The sequence below is a fragment of the Hyla sarda genome, chromosome 6, assembly GCF_029499605.1.
Source record: "Hyla sarda isolate aHylSar1 chromosome 6, aHylSar1.hap1, whole genome shotgun sequence".
In the NCBI taxonomy this organism is placed as follows: domain Eukaryota; kingdom Metazoa; phylum Chordata; class Amphibia; order Anura; family Hylidae; genus Hyla; species Hyla sarda.
The window spans coordinates 245,173,946-245,196,846 of record NC_079194.1 but is presented as its reverse complement, the minus strand read 5'-3'; the positions used below and the strand labels follow the sequence as shown (position 1 = coordinate 245,196,846).

Genomic DNA, 22,901 nt, shown 5'->3' with positions numbered 1-22,901 from the left:
AGGTCCGGGGATATAGGGGAGAAGATGTCTTGGGACAGAGTACCCCTTTAACTATAATGAAACAAACAGTGTTGTTTAAAGAAATAAGACATATACCAAGGCTACATGTAGCTGTTTTAAAAATGTAAGCCAAGAAGTTATCTGTTCCCATAGCCAAGGGTGCTCAGAAACCAAAGCTTGACTTTCCGTGGCCAAAACACTGCAGTGGAAATTGTAATTCTGGACTCTGCAGAAAGAATGAGCACATTTTCTCTTTTTGTGGAATATGCTTAGAAAATGTATTGCTGTCTATGGAGAGAGCGCATTTCCGAGCAGTCGTAGCGGTGACTGACTGAACACTCTCCTACCGTGCATGGAATGTCCGGCCGAAATTTTACGCGCCAGAATTCCTTACTGAATTCACTCTACTTTCCCATGCAAAAAGAATGGTATACAAGTGATTTGAAGCACATTTAGGCCATGTGCACACTGTGAAACTTCCGAGAGGAATCAGCTCGGAAATTCTGTTGAGTCTCATTCAATAGGATTCTGCTGCACCGATTATGGTATCCGTCACCATGTTCATTCTTTCAATGGAGTCTGCTTGGAAATACATTGTGGTTTGTGGAGACGGTGCATTCAAGAGCGGTCCTTGCACTGGCAGAACATACAAATTGCCGGAGTGACCTTTTTTTTTTTTAGGGAAGCATTTCTCAGATTTTGCGCCACATGAACATAGCCTTAAATGGGCACTGTCAGATACAAAAACTTTTGATATGTTGTAAAGTATGCTATACCATTAGGGTTTACAATTGCTTTCATTAGAAAATTTTCTGTATTTCATAATGAAAAAGCCAGTCAAACAACTGCTTGGACACATACTAGTCCTGCTGTGTCCATGCGTCATCTCCTATGTCATGGACACACTTCCTTGATGGACAGCTGTGAGTGCAGGAAAAATCCTCTCATTGTCAGCTTGTGTCCCGCTACTGTCAGTGAGGACAAGCTGAGAGTTGTAGTTTTGCTAATGCTAGGGGAGATGTGAGCATACAGTATACTGAGGGAGGGGGCGGAGACCTGCACAGTGAGGCCACGCCCCCTCCCTTTGAGAGTAATCCAGACTAGTGAGCTAAATTAAAAGTGTAATAAAAAAAATTAGATGTACATAGTCAGGATAAGTTACTGAGTGATATATTTAAAAAAAAAAAAATTTTTTGTTGGATCTGATGGTTACGCTTTAAGCAAAATTTACACGTCAAAATTCTGACTGGATTCCTCCCAGAATCACAGCCCCATTGATTTCAATGGAAAGTCCTGATGAGGATTATTTTCTGCTTCAAATATTGACTTGCCAAAAGTTTTGATCGGATGGGGACTCCATGCTCTCCTTAGGGCACCATATTACAGAATAGTTCTGTATTGTATTTAGGGGAGAATAGTCCATTATTACTAATGAAAAATTAAAGGGTACCTCTCATCAAATAAACTTTTGATATATTTTAGATTAATGAATGTTGAATAATTTTCCAATAGCATGTTAATGAAAAATATGCTTCTTTCTATTGTATTTTTCCTGATCAGTCCTGTCAGCAAGCATTTCTGACTCATGCTGGAGTCCTAAACACTCAGAGCTGCCAGCCTGCTTTGTTCACAGCCAAACAGGCTGTGAACAAAGCAGGCTGGCAGCTCTGAGTGTTCCCCTTTGTGAACAAAGCAGACTGGCAGCTCGTAGTGTTTAGGACTCCAGCATGAGTCTGAAATGCTTGCTGCCAGGACTGGTAGGGAGACCCCTAGTGGTCATTTCTTCAAAGTGGAAAATTAAATAGAAAGAAGCATATTTTTTAATAACATGCAATTGTAAAGTTATTCTGCATACATTAATCTATAATATATCAAAAGTTTTTTTTTATGAGAGGTACCCTTTAAAGAAAAGATGAGAAAAGATTTCTATATGGCTGCATGGGAATTTGGAAAGGTAAAGTATGGGCCCCTTCTCCTGACAGCCAGTCACAGTAGACACCAACTAAAATCTCAAATCAAATACATTAGCCCAAAAGTTGTATAACATTTCCTGCATTCTCCTGACAGAACTCCAGAACAAGAATAAAAGATTTTGAAATTCCTTAAAGGGGTACTCACTGCTAGACATCTTATCCTCTATACAAGGGATAGGGGATAAGATGTCTGATCGCGGGGGTCCCACTGCTGGGGCTTCACATGATCTCCCACAGCACTCAGCATTCCAAACAAACGCCAGGTTCCTGCGGCAGTGGTTGTGAAGTCACCGCGTGGCGAGACATCCAGATCACGGCCTCCGGCTCCGAGCGCTCTGAACAAAATGTTTAGAATGCTGGAGCACCCCTTTAAACCCCCCAGGAAGAAATTTCCTTAATATAGACTTTAAAATGGCCCTAGAGACTAAGGTGATTTTTATCTATATATATTTATTTTATTTTTTTTTTTATAAAAGAACTAAACATTTTTTTTATTTTTTATCATTGGGAGTAGAAGGGGAATGAGAGGCGGATCCAGATCTACGATTCTTCAAACCGTTGTTGGATTCCATCTGTAAAGCCAGTTTCCTGAATGCCAAGGCTTTGATACTGATGCTTGTAGGATTAATGCCGGTCCTACTGGCTGCAGCTGTCTATATCTCTTTCCTGCCAAGAGCAGGCTATAGAATCAGCCCAGCAGCAGAAACGTATTAACCGGCTTCCTAGTGTCTATAAAAAGACTGAGCCGCGACAAAGAATGTGGCTGATGGAGACCCTCACAGCTGGGAAAGGAAGGGTGTGGCCCCCAACAGACACACAAAGTATATACAAGAATGCTGAGTAGACATTGGAAATGCATTAAGACAAAGAGGAAACGAGGGAAAGAGGCGTTCTGGATCCAAGACACTGTGAAATGTATTCCGCACACTGCTACACAACTGCTTCTTATTAACAGAACATCCAGAAAGAAGCAGCAGAAGAAAAGGAACCGCTTCACATGCCATCATATGTGTATAAGGACTATCCAGGCTTTCCCTCCCAGCAGACTGACACTGGGCTCCTTCTCTTAGGTTAAAGGGGTACTCCCCTGGAAAACATTTTTTTTTTTTTAAATCAACTGGTGCCAGAAAGATAAACAGATTTGTAAATTACTTCTATTAAAAAAAAAATCTTAATCCTTACTGTACTTATTAGCTGTTGTATGCTCCACAAGAAGTTCTTTTCTTTTTGAATTTCCTTTCTGTCTGACCACAGTGCTCTCTGCTGACACCTCTGTCCATTTTAGGAACTGTCCGGAGCAGGATAGGTTTGCTATGGGGATTTGCTCCTACTCTGGACAAAGGTGTCAGCAGAGAGCACTGTGGTCAGACAGAAAGGAATTTCAAAACGAAAAGAACTTCCTGTAGAGCATACAACAGCTGATAAGTACAGGAAGGATTAAGATTTTTTAATAGAAGTAATGTACACATCTGTTTAACCAGTTGATTAATTTTTTTTTTTCCAGGGGAGTACCCCTTTAGGTGTAGTCTGCAATTGGACTATATATCTGCTGAATTATTGAAATATTTCACAATTTATCAGGGTGGGAATTTAATTTGTTATATGAAGTGAATACTGGGCTTCAATATGTACCCAATGCGGCAGAAATAAAAATTGGCAACAAACTAGACCTTGTTTTTTCAGCTTTAACCCCATTTTCGTTTTTTGCTCCTAAAAACCCATATTATGGCTTATTTTTTGCGTCACCAATTCTACTTTGTAATGACATCAGTCATTTTACCCAAAAATCTATGGCGAAACGGAAAAAAAATTCATTGTGAGACAAAATTGACAAAAAATTTAATTTTGGGGGCTTCCCTTACTACGCAGTACATTTTTCCGAAAAAATTACACCTTCTCTTTATTCTGTAGGTCCATACGATTAAAATGATACCCTACTTATATAGGTTTGTGTCACAGCGAGCGCACCGGTCATTACCTCCGGACCGGAGCGCCCACTGCTTCTGCCCGCTGTTACTGGGTCCCAGCGTCTCCCGGTCAGATGCACTGACCGGGAGCGTGGGTCCCAAAGTAGCAGAGACGCGGCTAGCGTGGCGGCTGGTCCCTGCTCATGCGCCGCGTCCCTGTCCTCCTTACCCGCTCCTCGCGTGGTGCTCTGTCCTCCCGTGCCCTGGCGCCTGCGGCCCCGCTCTCTGGGGCGCGCGCTGGCTTCAGTAAATTTAAAGGGCCAGCACACCGATAATTGGTGCGCTGGTTCCACACCTTCCACTGGTCCTTCCCTATAAAATGCACCTGCCCCTTCCTGCCCTTGCCGGATCTTTGTGCCCTAGTGCCTTTTTTAAAAAAAGCGTTCCACACTGTGTAATCTGCCTTGCCTGTTGCCGTACCCTTGCTACCGTCTACTCGCCTTTGAATCCTTGCCGCCTGCTCTGACCTCTGCTACGTCCGATTACGCTCCTGCCTGCTCCCTGTGTACCACGCCATATCAGCCACCAGTGAGGTCGAGTTGCTACTGGGGGACACGACCTGGTGGTTACCGCCGCAGCAAGTCCGTCCCGCATTGCGGCGGGCTCTGGTGAAAACCAGTAACCACTTAGAACCGGTCCCTTGGTACAACCCGCGTCATCGCCTCACTGGCCTAGAGGATCCACTACCAGTCCTGCCAGTTCCTGACAGTTTGATTTTGTCGTACTTCTTCTGACCCCTATAACTTTTTTATTTTTACGCGTATGGGGCGGTATGAGGGCTCATTTTTTGCGCCGTGATCTGAAGTTTATAGCGGTACCATTATTGCATTGATAGGACTTACTGATCCTTATTGATGACTATTTTGGATTTTGTAATTTTTTGTGCGTACGCCATTGACAGTGCGGTTTAATTGACAATATATTTTTATAATTCGGACATTTCTGCATGCGGCGATACCATACATGTTTATTTTTATTTACACAGTTTTTTTTATGGGAAAAGTGGGGTGAAATGATCTTTATTCACTTTTCTCACATTTTTTTTGCAATGTTATAGCTCCCATAGGGACCTATAACACTGCAAACACTGATCTTTTACATTGATCAATGGTTTCTCATAAGAAACCACTGATCGATGATTCTGCCGCTTGACTGCTCATGCCTGGATCTCAGGCACTGAGCAGTCATTCGGCGATCGGACAGCATGGATGCAGGTAGGGATCCTCCTGCTGTCTTGTAAGCTGTTCGGGATACCGCGATTTCGCCGCGGCGGTCCCGAACAGCTCCCCGAGCTAACCGGCAGTGATTTAGTTTCACTTTAGACGCAGCGTTCAACTTTGAACGCCGCGTCTAAAGGGTTAATAGCACGTGGCACTGCGATCAATGGCACATGCTATTAGCCATGGGTCCCGGCCGTTGTTAGAAGCCGTGGCCCCGCGTTATAGAACGGGAGCAGACTCAGGACGTACAGGTACGCCCTGGGTGCATAACAGGTTAAAGGGGTACTCTGCCCCTAGACATCTTATCCCCTATCCAAAAGAGGTGGACCCCCACGATCTCGGCTGCGGCACCCCAGACATCTGATGCACGAAGCGAACTTCGCTCCGTGCTGGATGACTGGCGATGCGGGGCAGAGGCTCATGATGTCATGGCCATGCCCCACTCGTGATGTCACAGCCACACCCCCTCAATGCAAGTCTATGTGAGGCTGTCACGTCCCCTTCCATAGACTTGCATTGAGGGGTCGTGGCCCTGATGTAATAAGTGGGCGTGGCTGTGATGTCACGAGCCTCCGGCACTTGCACCCAACGCTCTAAACGAACGCAAGGAGATTGCGGGGGTCCCCAGCGGCGGGACCCCCGGGATCAGACATCTTATCCCCTATATTCTGGATAGAGGATAAGATGTCTAGGGGCAGAGTACCCCTTTTAGTTGGTTACATCTGAAAGTAAGGCAAGGTAATTGCCGATACCGATAATGTCCAAAATCGTGATTATCGGCCGATAATATTGGCCAAACCGATAATCGGTCGATCCCAACTTTGGACCCAAGGTTGGACCAGGAATTGTGGCCGTAAAACAGATGCTGAAATACATTCATATTATGCCTCATTCATGCTACGTTTTGACTCCTGATAGACGTATCTGTAGGTATCCTGCGTAAAACGGGATGCCAACGTATACGATAAAGGAGAGCAGTGGGTGCCATTCATTTTAATGCCCTATATGGAGTTACTTAGTGACTCCATCCGGAACATATGCTTTATCTTAGCTGGACTACTGACAGTCCACTTAAAAAAGCACATAAGTCCCAAACGGATTCTGTTCGGGCCATTGAAATAAATGGCACCCATTGCTCTATGTTATATTATACATTTCCTGCCAGGATGCCAACGGATGCATCGAATTAGAGGAAAAACTGGTCTTACCTTAAAGGGGCAGTTTCTTAGATGTCAGAGATGGGAGTCTCTGCAGGGCTGAATTTGTCTCATCCATGACTTCTGTATCTACCTGCCTCTGGATACAAGAGGGTCTCAGCAGTCAAACTTTTATCTTTAGGGAACAGTAAGCTGTCAGTGTTATGATGTAAGTCAAAGTCTGCCTGCAAAGGTTTAATGGGAATCCCTCCTGTGGTCTCTATTGTCAGTGGAAAAGTAGCCTCACAGGTGCCATTATACTACATGAAAGCCTATAGAGAAACCTCAACTCATTGATCTCTCTATATATAACAGTCGATGCATGTCACTTTACATTATATTTGGAAATGATTCCGTAATAATGTATATCACAGAACCAAAATACTGTTCTTAGCCAGGTGATCTGTCTACACTTTGGAGGGGGGGAATGCTGGATCCAGGGGTATAACTATAGGGGGTGCAGAGGGTACATCCCAGCCAAGGAGCCTGGGGGGCCATAAAGTCTCTCTTTCCTATAAGAGTGGGCCAGTCCTATAAATTAAGAATTGAATCTAAGGGCCCTGTAACAGTTTTTGCATTGGGGTCCAATACTGTATATTTAAACCGCACCTGTCAGATCCTACAAAAAAATTCATATGTTACTCAGTACCTAATCCTGATCATGTATATCTAATTTTTAAGCCTCTATCACCTATATCTATTATAAATATTCCTCTTTTCATTAGCTCACAGTGTTCGAAATCCTCTCAGGGGAAGATTGGTGCGTCTGTTCATGCAGCCTTGTCCATGACTCATGGACAAGCCTGATGCTGCTGCAGGACTGGTTAGTGTCCCAGTAGGTATGTGGACCCCTAGTGGTGGGATTTTCAGGAGCCATTTTTCAATACATATTTTCAAACATTTTTAAACAACCAAATATTACGAAAGGTCTTTAATTTTCATCTGTAACAACATATAAAAAGTTTTTGGATCTGGCACTGCCCATTTAAGTTGCACGACCGGCTGGATCTGAAACTTTTTGTCCAATGCTAGTATTGCAGGGATTTGGATTGTTAATACATATCCCACTACTATGCCTTACAAATCCTATGTGTATGTACAAGACGTATACAGACAGTGTCCCTCCCTTCTTGAACTTTTAGGGGTAACAGTTAGATTAGAATATAGGACTTTTTATAGGCTATTTTTTATAATATCTGTATATTATTTGGGGACATCCTAATGCCAATCTGATTTTGCCTGGACCATTCAACTATTTCAACAAGACCTCTGGCCTTTAACCAAGAGATGGTATTGGAGGAGAGAGGACATAAAGCTTGCCATACACATTAAAGTTGGACAAATCCGCCGGTGTATATGAGTCCTGCTGATTCTTAGATGACGGGCGGTGGGGGGGGAGAACAATAATGCAAGTTGGACTACATGGCTGATCCCTCGGGGAGATAAACTGCTGCCAGGTCGTCTGGCAGCTCCTTTTTCCCCCATTCAAAGTACAAGCAGGCTCGACCAAGTCAAGCATGTATGTGTTCTCTTCCCAATATGCAAGCTCAGCCGAGCCGAGCATGCATGTGTATGGGGGAGTTGCTCTTGCTCCTCAATGTGTATGAGCACTTTTGGGATGTGTTATACATGTCTGATAGTTGGGAGTCCTCAACCTATAGGTGAAGCACAGTGTCCGCCATTAGGCTTGTAAGCCCAGCAGAACCCCACTGCAAATCCATTAGTGAATAATGTACTCTATTGCAACTGTGTTTTCCAACCAGTGTGCCCCCAGCTGTTACAAAACTACAACTCCCAGCAGGACAAAGAACTACCCTGTAAGTGCTGGTGGTTCCGAAGTGCAGGGATGCTTGGCTGCAGCTTCACCTGACAAAATCATCTGACATGGCTCATCTCTGATAAGAAATCCCTCTTTAAAGGGGTACTTCATGGATTCGGGGATTTTTTATTCAACTGGTGCCAGAAAGTTAAGCAGATTTGTAAATTACTTCTATTAAAAAATCTTAATCCTTCCAGTACTTATTAGCTGCTGAATACTACAGAGGAAATTCTTTTCTTTTTGGAACACAGTGCTCTCTGCTGACATCATGACCCCAGTGCTCTCTGCTTGACACATCTGTGCATTTTAGGAACTGTCCAGAGCAGCATATGTTTGCTATGGGGATTTTCTCCGACTCCAGTCAGTTCCTAAAATGGACAGAGATGTCAGCAGAGAGCACTGTGCTTGTGATGTCAGCAGAGAGCTCTGTGTTCCAAAAAGAAAAGTATTTCCTCTGTAGTATTCAGCAAAGTTACCGGAGTACCCCTTTAATATCTGAGTCACGTTCAGTCTGCCACTCTCAAGAAGCCTTAGAAAAGTTAGTAGTTAGCTACTAGGCCATACATGAGGCATTACATGATGAGACCATACATGATGAGGCATTACATGATGAGACCATACATGATGAGGCATTACATGATGAGACCATACATGATGAGGCATTACATGATGAGACCATACATGATGAGGCATTACATGATGAGACCATACATGATGAGGCATTACATGATGAGACCGTACATGATGAGGCTATATACTATAAGGATATACATGATGTTGCCATATATGATGAGGCCATACATGATGAGACCATACATGATGAGGCTATACATTATAAGGACATGCATGATGAGGCTATACATGATGAGGCCGCACAGGATGAGACCATACATGATGAAGCTATATATTATAAGGACATACATGATGTGGCCATATATGATGAGGCCATACATGATGAGGCTATATATTATAAGGATATACATGATGTGGCCATATATGATGAGGCCATACATGATGAGGCTATATATTATAAGGATATACATGATGTGGCCATATATGATGAGGCCATACATGATGAGGCTATATATTATAAGGACATGCATGATGAGGCTATACATGATGAGGCCATACATGATGAGACCATACATGAAGAGGCCCCACATGATGAGGCTATATATTATAAGGACATACATGATAAGGCCATATATGAAGCGCCCATACATGAGGCCATACATTATGAGGATCTACATGATGAGGCCATATATTATGAGGATCTACATGATGAGGCCATATATTATGAGGATATACATGATGAGGCCATATATTATGAGGATATACATGATGAGGCCATATATTATGAGGATATACACGATGAGGCCATATATTATGAGGATATACACGATGAGGCCATATATTATGAGCATATAGATGATGAGGCCATATATTATGAGGATATACATGATGAGGCCATATATTATGAGGATATACACGATAAGGCCATATATTATGAGGATATACACGATGAGGCCATATATTATGAGGATATACACGATGAGGCCATATATTATGAGGATATACATGATGAGGCCATATATTATGAGGATATACATGATGAAGTTATACACGATGAGGCCATATATTATGAGGATATACATGATGAGGCCATATATTATGAGGATATACATGATGAGGCCATATATTATGAGGATATACACGATGAGGCCATATATTATGAGGATATACACGATGAGGCCATATATTATGAGGATATACATGATGAGGCCATATATTATGAGGATATACATGATGAGGCCATATATTATGAGGATATACATGATGAGGCCATATATTATGAGGATATACATGATGAAGTTATACATGATGAGGCCATATATTATGAGGATATACATGATGAGGCCATATATTATGAGGATATACATGATGAGGCCATATATTATGAGGATATACATGATGAGGCCATATATTATGAGGATATACATGATGAGGCCATATATTATGAGGATATACATGATGAGGCCATATATTATGAGGATATACATGATGAGGCCATATATTATGAGGATATACATGATGAAGTTATACATGATGAGGCCATATATTATGAGGATATACATGATGAGGCCATATATTATGAGGATATACATGATGAGGCCATATATTATGAGGATATACATGATGAAGTTATACATGATGAGGCCATATATTATGAGGATATACATGATGAGGCCATATATTATGAGGATATACATGATGAAGTTATACATGATGAGGCCATATATTATGAGGATATACATGATGAGGCCATATATTATGAGGATATACATGATGAGGCCATATATTATGAGGATATACATGATGAGGCCATATATTATGAGCATATACATGATGAGGCCATATATTATGAGGATATACATGATGAAGTTATACATGATGAGGCCATATATTATGAGGATATACATGATGAGGCCATATATTATGAGGATATACATGATGAGGCCATATATTATGAGGATATACATGATGAGGCCATATATTATGAGCATATACATGATGAGGCCATATATTATGAGGATATACATGATGAGGCCATATATTATGAGGATATACATGATGAGGCCATATATTATGAGGATATACATGATGAGGCCATATATTATGAGGATATACATGATGAGGCCATATATTATGAGCATATACATGATGAGGCCATATATTATGAGGATATACATGATGAGGCCATATATTATGAGGATATACATGATGAGGCCATATATTATGAGGATATACATGATGAGGCCATATATTATGAGGATATACATGATGAAGTTATACATGATGAGGCCATATATTATGAGGATATACATGATGAGGCCATATATTATGAGGATATACATGATGAAGTTATACATGATGAGGCCATATATTATGAGGATATACATGATGAGGCCATATATTATGAGGATATACATGATGAGGCCATATATTATGAGGATATACATGATGAAGTTATACATGATGAGGCCATATATTATGAGGATATACATGATGAGGCCATATATTATGAGGATATACATGATGAGGCCATATATTATGAGGATATACATGATGAGGCCATATATTATGAGCATATACATGATGAGGCCATATATTATGAGGATATACATGATGAGGCCATATATTATGAGGATATACATGATGAGGCCATATATTATGAGGATATACATGATGAGGCCATATATTATGAGGATATACATGATGAAGTTATACATGATGAGGCCATATATTATGAGGATATACATGATGAGGCCATATATTATGAGACCATACATGATGAGGCCATATATTATGAGGATATATATGATGAGGCCATATATTATGAGGATATACATGATGAGGCCATATATTATGAGGATATACATGATGAGGCCATATATTATGAGGATATACATGATGAGGCCATATATTATGAGGATATACATGATGAGGCCATATATTATGAGGATATACATGATGAGGCCATATATTATGAGGATATACATGATGAGGCCATATATTATGAGGATATACATGATGAGGCCATATATTATGAGGATATACATGATGAGGCCATATATTATGAGGATATACATGATGAGGCCATATATTATGAGGATATACATGATGAGGCCATATATTATGAGGATATACATGATGAGGCCATATATTATGAGGATATACATGATGAGGCCATATATTATGAGGATATACATGATGAGGCCATATATTATGAGGATATACATGATGAGGCCATATATTATGAGGATATACATGATGAGGCCATATATTATGAGGATATACATGATGAGGCCATATATTATGAGGATATACACGATGAGGCCATATATTATGAGGATATACACGATGAGGCCATATATTATGAGGATATACATGATGAGGCCATATATTATGAGGATATACATGATGAGGCCATATATTATGAGGATATACATGATGAGGCCATATATTATGAGGATATACATGATGAGGCCATATATTATGAGGATATACATGATGAGGCCATATATTATGAGGATATACATGATGAGGCCATATATTATGAGCATATACATGATGAGGCCATATATTATGAGGATATACATGATGAAGTTATACATGATGAGGCCATATATTATGAGGATATACATGATGAGGCCATATATTATGAGGATATACATGATGAGGCCATATATTATGAGGATATACATGATGAGGCCATATATTATGAGGATATACATGATGAGGCCATATATTATGAGGATATACATGATGAAGTTATACATGATGAGGCCATATATTATGAGGATATACATGATGAGGCCATATATTATGAGACCATACATGATGAGGCCATATATTATGAGGATATATATGATGAGGCCATATATTATGAGGATATACATGATGAGGCCATATATTATGAGGATATACATGATGAGGCCATATATTATGAGGATATACATGATGAGGCCATATATTATGAGGATATACATGATGAGGCCATATATTATGAGGATATACATGATGAGGCCATATATTATGAGGATATACATGATGAGGCCATATATTATGAGGATATACATGATGAGGCCATATATTATGAGGATATACATGATGAGGCCATATATTATGAGGATATACATGATGAGGCCATATATTATGAGGATATACATGATGAGGCCATATATTATGAGGATATACATGATGAGGCCATATATTATGAGGATATACATGATGAGGCCATATATTATGAGGATATACATGATGAGGCCATATATTATGAGGATATACATGATGAGGCCATATATTATGAGGATATACATGATGAGGCCATATATTATGAGGATATACATGATGAGGCCATATATTATGAGGATATACACGATGAGGCCATATATTATGAGGATATACACGATGAGGCCATATATTATGAGGATATACACGATGAGGCCATATATTATGAGGATATACACGATGAGGCCATATATTATGAGGATATACATGATGAGGCCATATATTATGAGGATATACATGATGAGGCCATATATTATGAGGATATACATGATGAGGCCATATATTATGAGGATATACACGATGAGGCCATATATTATGAGGATATACACGATGAGGCCATATATTATGAGGATATACACGATGAGGCCATATATTATGAGGATATACACGATGAGGCCATATATTATGAGGATATACACGATGAGGCCATATATTATGAGGATATACACGATGAGGCCATATATTATGAGGATATACACGATGAGGCCATATATTATGAGGATATACACGATGAGGCCATATATTATGAGGATATACACGATGAGGCCATATATTATGAGGATATACATGATGAGGCCATATATTATGAGGATATACATGATGAGGCCATATATTATGAGGATATACATGTTGGAACATTTTATTATGCTTATCAGGAAATGGCACCACAACTATGCCAGAAACTCATCCTTAATGTTTCCAGACTATTATTTTTCCTCGGCCGCCATCAGTTTTGATAACCATAAGTTGCTGCCTCATTGTAGATACCAACAACTTCTCCCCCTGAAACAGTCGGGGAAGGAGGAGCGGAGTCCATGCAGAGAAGGATGACTTCATCGAATGAGGACTGTAATAATAATCGAAGGGATGACAGCAGGAGGGGCATCCATACAAATACAAATTTGTTACATGCTGGATACAGCTGCATGATCTGGACCAGACCAGCATGAAAGACAACAGGCAGTGCCATCCTCCTATACTGTCCAGAGCTTACGTATTGCAGCCACTGAAGGGGTTCTATAGTTTTGTTACAAATATGGCTCATATAAAAGAGCACTGAGTGGAGTGCGGAACTTGGCAGCTGCAGGGTGAAGTAATGGGTATATAACGGTTATGTACCCGCCATTAGTCTGCATGTAAATACAACATCTCTATGGGCTCTAAAAATAAAGGGATCACTTAACCAACACAATGTAACTCCAAGTCAATGACACTTCTGTGAAATCCCACTCAGGAAGCAACACTGATTGACAATCAATTTCACATGCTGTTGTGCAAATGGAACAGACAACAGGTGGAAATTATAGGCAATTAGCAAGACACCCCCAATAAAGGAGTGGTTCTGCAGGTAGTGACCACAGACCACTTCTCAGTTCCTATGCTTCCTGGCTGATGTTTTGGTCACTTTTGAATGCTGGTGGTGCTTTCATTCTAGTGGCAGCATGCATGAGACTGAGTCTAAAACCCACACAAGTGGCTCCGGTAGTGCAGCTGTGTCTGTCAGCATAGTGTCCAGAGCATGGAGGCGCTACCAGGAGACAGGCCAGTACATCAGGAGACGTGGAGGAGGCCGTAGGAGGGCAACAACCCAGCAGCAGGACCGTTATTTCTGCCTTTGTACAAGGAGGAGCAGGAGGAGCACTGCCAGAGCCCTTCAAAATGACCTCCAGCAGGCCACAAATGTGCATGTGTCCACTCAAACGATCAGAAACAGACTCCATGAGGGTGGTATGAGGGCCCGACGTCCACAGTCCAACACCGTGCAGGACGTTTGGCATTTGCCAGAGAACACCAAGATTGGCAAATTGGCCACTGGCGCCTGTGCTACTCACAGATTAAAGCAGGTTCACACTGAGCACATGTGACATACATAACAGGGTCTGGAAATGCTGTTTAGAACGTTCTGCCGCCTGCAACATCCTCCAGCATGACCGATTTGGCGGTGGGTTAGTAATGGTGTGGGGTGGCATTTCTTTGGGGGGGGGGGGGGGAGCGCATAGCCCTCCATGTGCTTGCCAGAGGTAGCCTGACTGCCATTAGGTACCGAGATGAGATCCTCAGACCCCTTGTGAGACCATATGCTGGTGCGGTTGGCCCTGGGTTCCTCCGAATGCAAGACAATGCTAGACCTCATGTGGCTGGAGTTTGTCAGCAGTTCCTGCAAGAGGAAGGCATTGATGCTATGGACTGGCCCACCTGTTCCCCAAACCTGACTGTCCAACAGACTGTCCAGGAGTTGGTGGATGCTTTAGTCCAGGTCTGGGAGGACATCCCTCCGGAGACCATCAGGAGCATGCCCAGGCATTGTAGGGAGGTCATACGGGCACTTGGAGGCCACACACACTACTGAGCCTCATTTTGACTTGTTTTAAGAACATTACATCAAAGTTGGATCAGCCTGTAGTTAGTGCTGGGCGGTATACCAGTTCATACCGAATACCAAATTTTTGTGCTGCACGATATGAATTTTTCCCATATCGCAATACCGTTTGGACCCCTCCCCCTCGGGAATGAATTATCAACCCAGCGCTGCACTGTCCCCACATCGGGGAACTAATCATATGTGACCCACAAGCACTGCCCTCCTCGTCCTCCTGTTTGTTGCGGGCCGCCGGTGCTGGAAATCTGTACTGTATCCTGTATCCCTATGCCTGGGCTAAACAAAATAAACTTTAACGCACCTTCCTATGTTCCTCCGTTGGTCTGGACCTGCTTCCTGGGGACGGGAATGTCGGAGAGCCGTCAGTCTATCACCGGCCGCAGCGATGTTCCGCCTCGGCCAGTGATAGGTTGAGCGCACTGTCATGTATGAAGCCGGCTTCTTAAATGACAGTGCGCTCAGCCTATCACCAACCAAGGCAGAACATAGCTGCGGCCGGTGATAGGCTGACGGCTCTCCGACATTCCCGTCCCCAGGAAGAGCGTGAGGCCGTCGTAGGAAGGTGCGTTAAAGTTTATTTTGTTTATCTTTTGTAGCCCGGGCATAGGGATACAGCGTACAGTACAGAGTTCCAGCGCCCCGCAACAAACAGGAGGACAAGGAGGGAAGCGCTTGTGGGTGCCATGTGATTAGTATCCCGATGGGGACAGTGCAGTGCTGGGCTGATAATTAATTGGGGGGGGGGGGGAAGCAGAACAGCGCTCACGGGTTACATGTTGGGGGGGAGGGCGAGATACCGTTATATACCGTGGAACCGCCGTAAGTTACAAAAATGCCATGATACACATATTTGGTCATACTGCCCAGCTCTACCTGTAGTGCGGTTTTCCACTTTGATTTTGAGTGTGACTCCATATCCAGACCTCCATGGATTGATAAATTTGATTTCCATTGATAATTTTGTATGATTTTGTTGTCAGCGCATTCAACTATGTAAAGACGAAAGTATTTCATATGATTCATTCATTCAGATCTAGGATGTGTTATCTTAGTGTTCCCTTTATGTTTTTGAGCAGTGTAAAATGTTATCACTTACAAATATGATTTTACACAGATGAATTGGCTAATTTTCTCACTTTTGTTAATATTATAAAAGTTAACTAAACTATAGGAGGAGATCACTAAACTATGGGGGAACACTAAACTGAAGAAAGGGAGTACTGAACTGAAGGAGGGGAGCACTGACCTATAGGAGGGGAGCACAGACCTATAGGAGGGGAGCACTGAACTATAGGAGGGGAGCACTTAACTATAGGAGGGGAGCACTGAACTATAGGAGAGGAGCACTGACCTACAGGAGGGGAGCACTGACCTACAGGAGGGGAGCACTGAACTATAGGAGGGGAGCACTGAACTATAGGAGAGGAGCACTGAACTATAGGAGAGGAGCACTGACCTATAGGAGGGGAGCACAGACCTACAGGAGGGGAGCACAGACCTACAGGAGGGGAGCACAGACCTATAGGAGGGGAGCACAGACCTATAGGAGGGGAGCACAGACCTATAGGAGGGGAGCACAGACCTATAGGAGGGGAGCACTGACCTATAGGAGGGGAGCACTGACCTATAGGAGGGGAGTACTGAACTGAAGGAGGGGAGTACTGAACTGAAGGAGGGGAGCACTGACCTATAGGAGGGGAGCACTGACCTACAGGAGGGGAGCACTGACCTACAGGAGGGGAGCACTGACCTATAGGAGAGGAGCACTGACCTACAGGAGAGGAGCACTGACCTACAGGAGGGGAGCACTGACCTATAGGAGGGGAGCACTGAACTATAGGAGGGGAGCACTGACCTATAGGAGGGGAGCACAGACCTACAGGAGGGGAGCACAGACCTATAGGAGGGGAGCACAGACCTACAGGAGGGGAGCACAGACCTATAGGAGGGGAGCACTGACCTATAGGAGGGGAGCACTGACCTATAGGAGGGGAGCACTGACCTATAGGAGGGGAGTACTGACCTATAGGAGGGGAGTACTGACCTATAGGAGGGGAGTACTGAACTGAAGGAGGGGAGCACTGACCTATAGGAGAGGAGCACTGACCTACAGGAGAGGAGCACTGACCTACAGGAGGGGAGCACTGACCTACAGGAGGGGAGCACTGACCTATAGGAGAGGAGCACTGACCTACAGGAGAGGAGCACTGACCTACAGGAGGGGAGCACTGAACTATAGGAGGGGAGCACTGACCTATAGGAGGGGAGCACTGACCTATAGGAGGGGAGCACTGACCTATAGGAGGGGAGCACTGACCTACAGGAGAGGAGCACTGACCTACAGTAGAGGAGCACTGACCTACAGGAGGGGAGCACTGAACTATAGGAGGGGGCACTAAACTGAAGAAGAGCACTGAATTAAATGTAGGGGAACTAAACTAAAGGGGTAAATCACAAAACTACTACTAAACTATAAGAGGGGAACACTGGACTATAGGGGGAACACTAAAATGAAGGAGGGGAGCAATAAACTGATGGGAGGGGGGGGGGGGGGAGCCCTGAACTGAACAAAGCTAACACTGAGGTGAAGAGGTGGGGGGGGGGGGGGGGGACTAAGCTACATTGATGGAACAAAAAAGTGGAGCAGGAAACACTGAACTAAAGCAAATGATAACTGGATGGACCAAGATTAGGATGGGAAATATGCATCAGAGGTAGCAAAGCATTGAGATGAGGGGAGAATGTGCTGGAAATATTAGCTGAACACTGAGATGGGGTATGGCAGCCCTGAGGTGAAGACGGGGAAAGTTAGCTCTCGAACGTGGAGCACTGTGCTAAGCAACGGGGACAATGAGCTGAAGCGGGGAATGTTTTGCTCAGGAAGGATCACTGGGCTGAGAAATAGGAACATTAAACAGACTGGAGAACACTGAACTAAAGGGGTCTCTTAGCTTATCCAAAATATGGCTCTGTGGGTGGTGTACAATTACAAATGCAAGAAATGCTTTAAAAAATAAAAATAATTAAAAAAATATACATATCTTCTATATTTTCATGCACTGATTTATAGTACATTGTCATGTGATGTTATTAAAATCAGCACTGGTTCCTCACTGTCAAAAACCGAACAGTTGCCGGTTACGTAAGGCGCAATGAGATTGATGTCATAAGTCGACGCATTTGATGACACCCGTGGGGTGAATTTCTGGTGTCAATGTGCATCACGAATTTATAATGTAAGTTATTTGTGATTGTGTAATGCCGTACTGAATCAATGGACACAGACATAGGCACTTTAATACCTTAGAATAGACTTTTCAGCACAGAGCCCAAGACTTGTAGATGAAAAACAGGTGTATGTTCTTTTGTGCATCCGTTCCAGACCCTACATAACAACATACATTCCAGAATGATGTCATTGCAGGGGCAGCCGGACCATCTGTGCTGCTGCTCACGGACATTATGGTACAAGGGATCCTTAGTAGTACCACGTTACCACCATGATGAGCAGTTGGCATGATTTGCATTAGGTTTATGTACAAGCTGGGGTGGACTGATCATACTGGGGCAGTACCTGAGGGTACGAGGCCAGAAGAGGCATATAGAGTGTCCAGTAGGGATCGACCGATCATTGGTTTGGCTGATATTCACGATTTTGGACATTAGCGGTATCGGCAATTACCTTGCCCATAATGCCCCGCCCCCCGTCCTCGTCCAGAGACCGCCGCCGCTGCCCCATTGCCTCCCCCATCCCCGGTTTTATAATTACCTGTTCCCGGGTCCGCGCTACTTCTGGCTCCTGCGGCGTCCTGCGCTATTGCTGTGTGCTGCGCAATGACGAGTGATTTCCTCAACATGACGTCACCGTCAGTGCGCACAGTGACTGCTCAGGACAACGCCGGAGCCAGAAGTAGCGCGGACCCCGGAAACAGGTAATTATAAAACCGGGGATGGGGGAGGCAATGGGGCTGTGGCGGTGGTTGGACTCAGGACCGGCAGGGGGAGAGAAGCGGGTGGCGGTCTCTGGCCAGAGGATAGGCGGGGGGGGGGGGGGGCAGTGGTGGTTGGACTCAGGAGGACAGGCAGGGGGAGAGAAGCGGGCGGCGGTCTCTGGCCAGAGGATAGGCAGGGGGGGGGGGGGGGCAGTGGTGGGGGTGGTTGGACTCAGGAGGACAGGCAGGGGGAGAGAAGCGGGTGGTGGCGGCGGTCTCTGGCCCCGCAAAAGTCGCTGCAGTTCATTAATTTAAAGCGCCTGCTTTAAATCATTGAACTGCAGCGGCTTCTGCTTGGCCGGGGGGCGGGGGGGGGGGGGGGGGATTTGGGGAATAGCCGTTAACTTATACCGGAATATCGGTATAAGTTATCGGCTATCGGCCTCAAAGTTCACAGATTATTGGTATCGGCCCTAAAAAATCAATATCGGTCGATCCCTAGTGTCCAGGGTAGTGTTTCCCAACCAGAGTGCCTCCAGAGTTGTAGTTTTGCAACAGCTGGAGGCACCTTGGTTGGGAAACACTGGTCCAGGGGCTTTAAAAAAATAAAATAAATAAATAAACCATCAATGATGAAGGCTTCTCGAAGGCATCGAGAATACATAAAAAAAACAATGGAAAAGAGAAAGAAAATATTTAAGGTATAAAACAGTGTTTCCCGACCGGTGTGCCTCCAGCTGTTGCAAAACTACAAATCTCAGCATGCAGTATACATAAAAAACTATACATTAAATATTTTCTCTCTCTTTTCCATTGTTTTTTTATGTATACTGCATGCTGGGAGTTGTAGTTTAGCAACAGCTGGAGGCACGCCGGTCGGGAAACACTGTTTTATACTGTAAATATTTTATTTCTCTTTTCCATTGTTTTTTTTCAGTATAAAACAGTGTTTCCCGACCGGCGTGCCTCCAGCTGTTGCACAACTACAACTCCCAGCATGCAGTATATATAAAAAGGTATACATAAAAAACAATGGAAAAAAGAGAGAAAATATTTACGGTATAAAACTGTTATTTCCCCGACCGGTGTGCCTCTAGCTGTTGCACAACTACAACTCCCAGCATGCAGTATACATAAAAAACTATGGAAAAGAGAAAGAAAATATTTACAGTATAAAACAGTTTTTTTCCCGACCGGTGTGCCTCCAGCTGTTGCACAACTACAACTTCCAGCATTCAGTATACATAAAAAACTATACATTAAATATTTTCTCTCTCTTTTCCATAGTTTTTTTTATGTATACTGCATGCTGGGAGTTGTAGTTTAGCAACAGCTGGAGGCACGCCGGTCGGGAAACACTGTTTTATACTGTAAATATTTTATTTCTCTTTTCCATTGTTTTTTTCAGTATAAAACAGTGTTTCCTGACCGGCGTGCCTCCAGCTGTTGCACAACTACAACTCCCAGCATGCAGTATCTATAAAAAGGTATACATAAAAAACAATGGAAAAGAGAAAGAAAATATTTACGGTATAAAACTGTTATTTCCCCGACCGGTGTGCCTCCAGCTGTTGCACAACTACAACTCCCAGCATGCAGTATACATAAAAAAACAATGGAAAAGAGAAATAAATATTTACAGTATAAAACAGTTTTTTTCCCGACCAGTGTGCCTCCAGCTGTTGCACAACTACAACTCCCAGCATGCAGTATACATAAAAAACAATGGAAAAGAGAAAGACATATTTACAGTATAAAACAGTTTTTTTCCCGACCGGTGTGCCTCCAGCTGTTGCACAACTACAACTCCAAGCATGCAGTATAAATAAAAAACTATGGAAAAGAGAAAGAAATATTTACAGTATAAAACAGTGTTTTCCGACCGGTTTGCCTCCAGCTGTTGCAAAACTACAACTCCCACCATGCCCGGACAGCCTTCGGCTGTCCGGGCGTGCTGGGAGTTGTAGTTTTGCAACAGCTGGAGGCACACTGGTTGGGAAAGACTGGTATAAAATGTATTTTTCTATGTCTGTACTTTGTTACATAAATCTATCGCCTGTGACTTTCCCACCACTTGTTAGCCGCTTTGTTTGGTCCCTGTGAGGGAACCTATTGCCAGGGAGGGGGACCAGGGAGGGACTCTGCCCCCCACCCTCCCTGCACAGATCCCCTGCTGCACCACGTGGGGTAGGGGGTCCATTCCTGGAGCTGTTGTTTTCAATCCACCAACATGTATAGAGATTGTATAGTATTGTGCAGACTATGCAGCAGAGGTACATGGGGGGCTCCAGCAGCCCACCCCTGTGATGTCCAGACACAAACATGAATGCAGCACATCCTCCAGACACCCACAGCCTGCAGCATGGAGGACTCACCCAGAAGATGAAGTTGAAGACGAAGAGCATGTATTTGATACATTTGGTGCATCCTTCCACCCCCATGGCGACTGCTTCAGGCTCCGTTATCTGGGCTGCAAAGAGGATCACAGAAGAGTGAGGAGGAGGAGGAGGAGGAGGAAGGAGGAGCAGACAGAGCCCAGGCCTCCTCCCTATGCTGCACTCAGTGCCACTCCTCCTGCCACCCCCTCCTCAATGTAAGGGAGGGGAGCAATAAGATGGGCACAGGGGGACTTAGTTCTCTGCTGCACAAACAGATTTACCTCATGTTTTATTGTGTGATATAGAGGAGGACCCCAGCATCCAGATGAGGATGAGGGGACCCCAGTGTTCTCCCATGAGTCTGGGACAGTACACAGGGACAGGAGGCTGGGACCTGGCCAAAACTTCATAGAAATAGTGAGATCTGTAGGACAGAGTCCTCAAGAGAGTACAATGGAAGACCAGTCTGAACTATAGATTGTAGATGGAGTCTGGACTGTATAGACTGTGTGGAGTCACATAAATAAACATGAAAGAGATATATCTGAGATAGAAAGATAAATAGATGGATATTCGGGAATACTATGTAGTTATTCTGTATTGGAATGTTAACAGGTATATCTGTCTGTCCGTCCATCTATCTTCTATCTATCTCATATCTATCTATCTATCTCATATCTATCTAATATCTATCTATTTCATATCTATATATCTCATATCTATCTACTATCTATCTGTCTATCTCATATCTATCTATCTCATATCTATCTATCTATCTATCTCATATCTATCTATCTATCTCATATCTATCTATTTATCTATCTATCTCATATCTATCTATCTCATATCTATCTCATATCTATCTATCTATCTCATATCTATCTATCTCATATCTATCTATCTATCTCATATCTATCTATCTATCTCATATCTATCTATCTATATCTATCATCTATTCTTGGTGAAGTATTTGATCCACCTACTGCTCTGTCTGTCTTACCGAAGTTGTTGAAGATTTACCATTGGCCTACTATAAGGCTAGGTTCACACTACGGTATTTCCACCTGCAATTCCGCTTTGAAATTGCCGGCAGAAATTCCGCTTACTAAAATGTACAGTGTAGTGAATGGGTTTCCGTACACAAATTCACACTTTGGAATTTGTGAAGTGGAATTTGTGAACGGA

The 22,901-nt window shown here is 43.2% G+C and overlaps 1 protein-coding gene across 1 annotated transcript in view; it reads right to left on the bottom strand.

Annotated features, from left to right (window-relative positions):
* Positions 1-21,876, bottom strand: part of CD81 (CD81 molecule) — a 54,438-nt gene extending 32,562 nt beyond the window's left edge. Inside the window, exon 1 of the mRNA XM_056526875.1 lies at positions 21,714-21,876. Coding sequence (XP_056382850.1) covers positions 21,714-21,779 — 66 coding nt within the window. The 5' untranslated portion in view covers positions 21,780-21,876. The remainder of the gene's footprint in view (positions 1-21,713) is intronic.
* Positions 21,877-22,901: the final 1,025 nt, after the last annotated feature.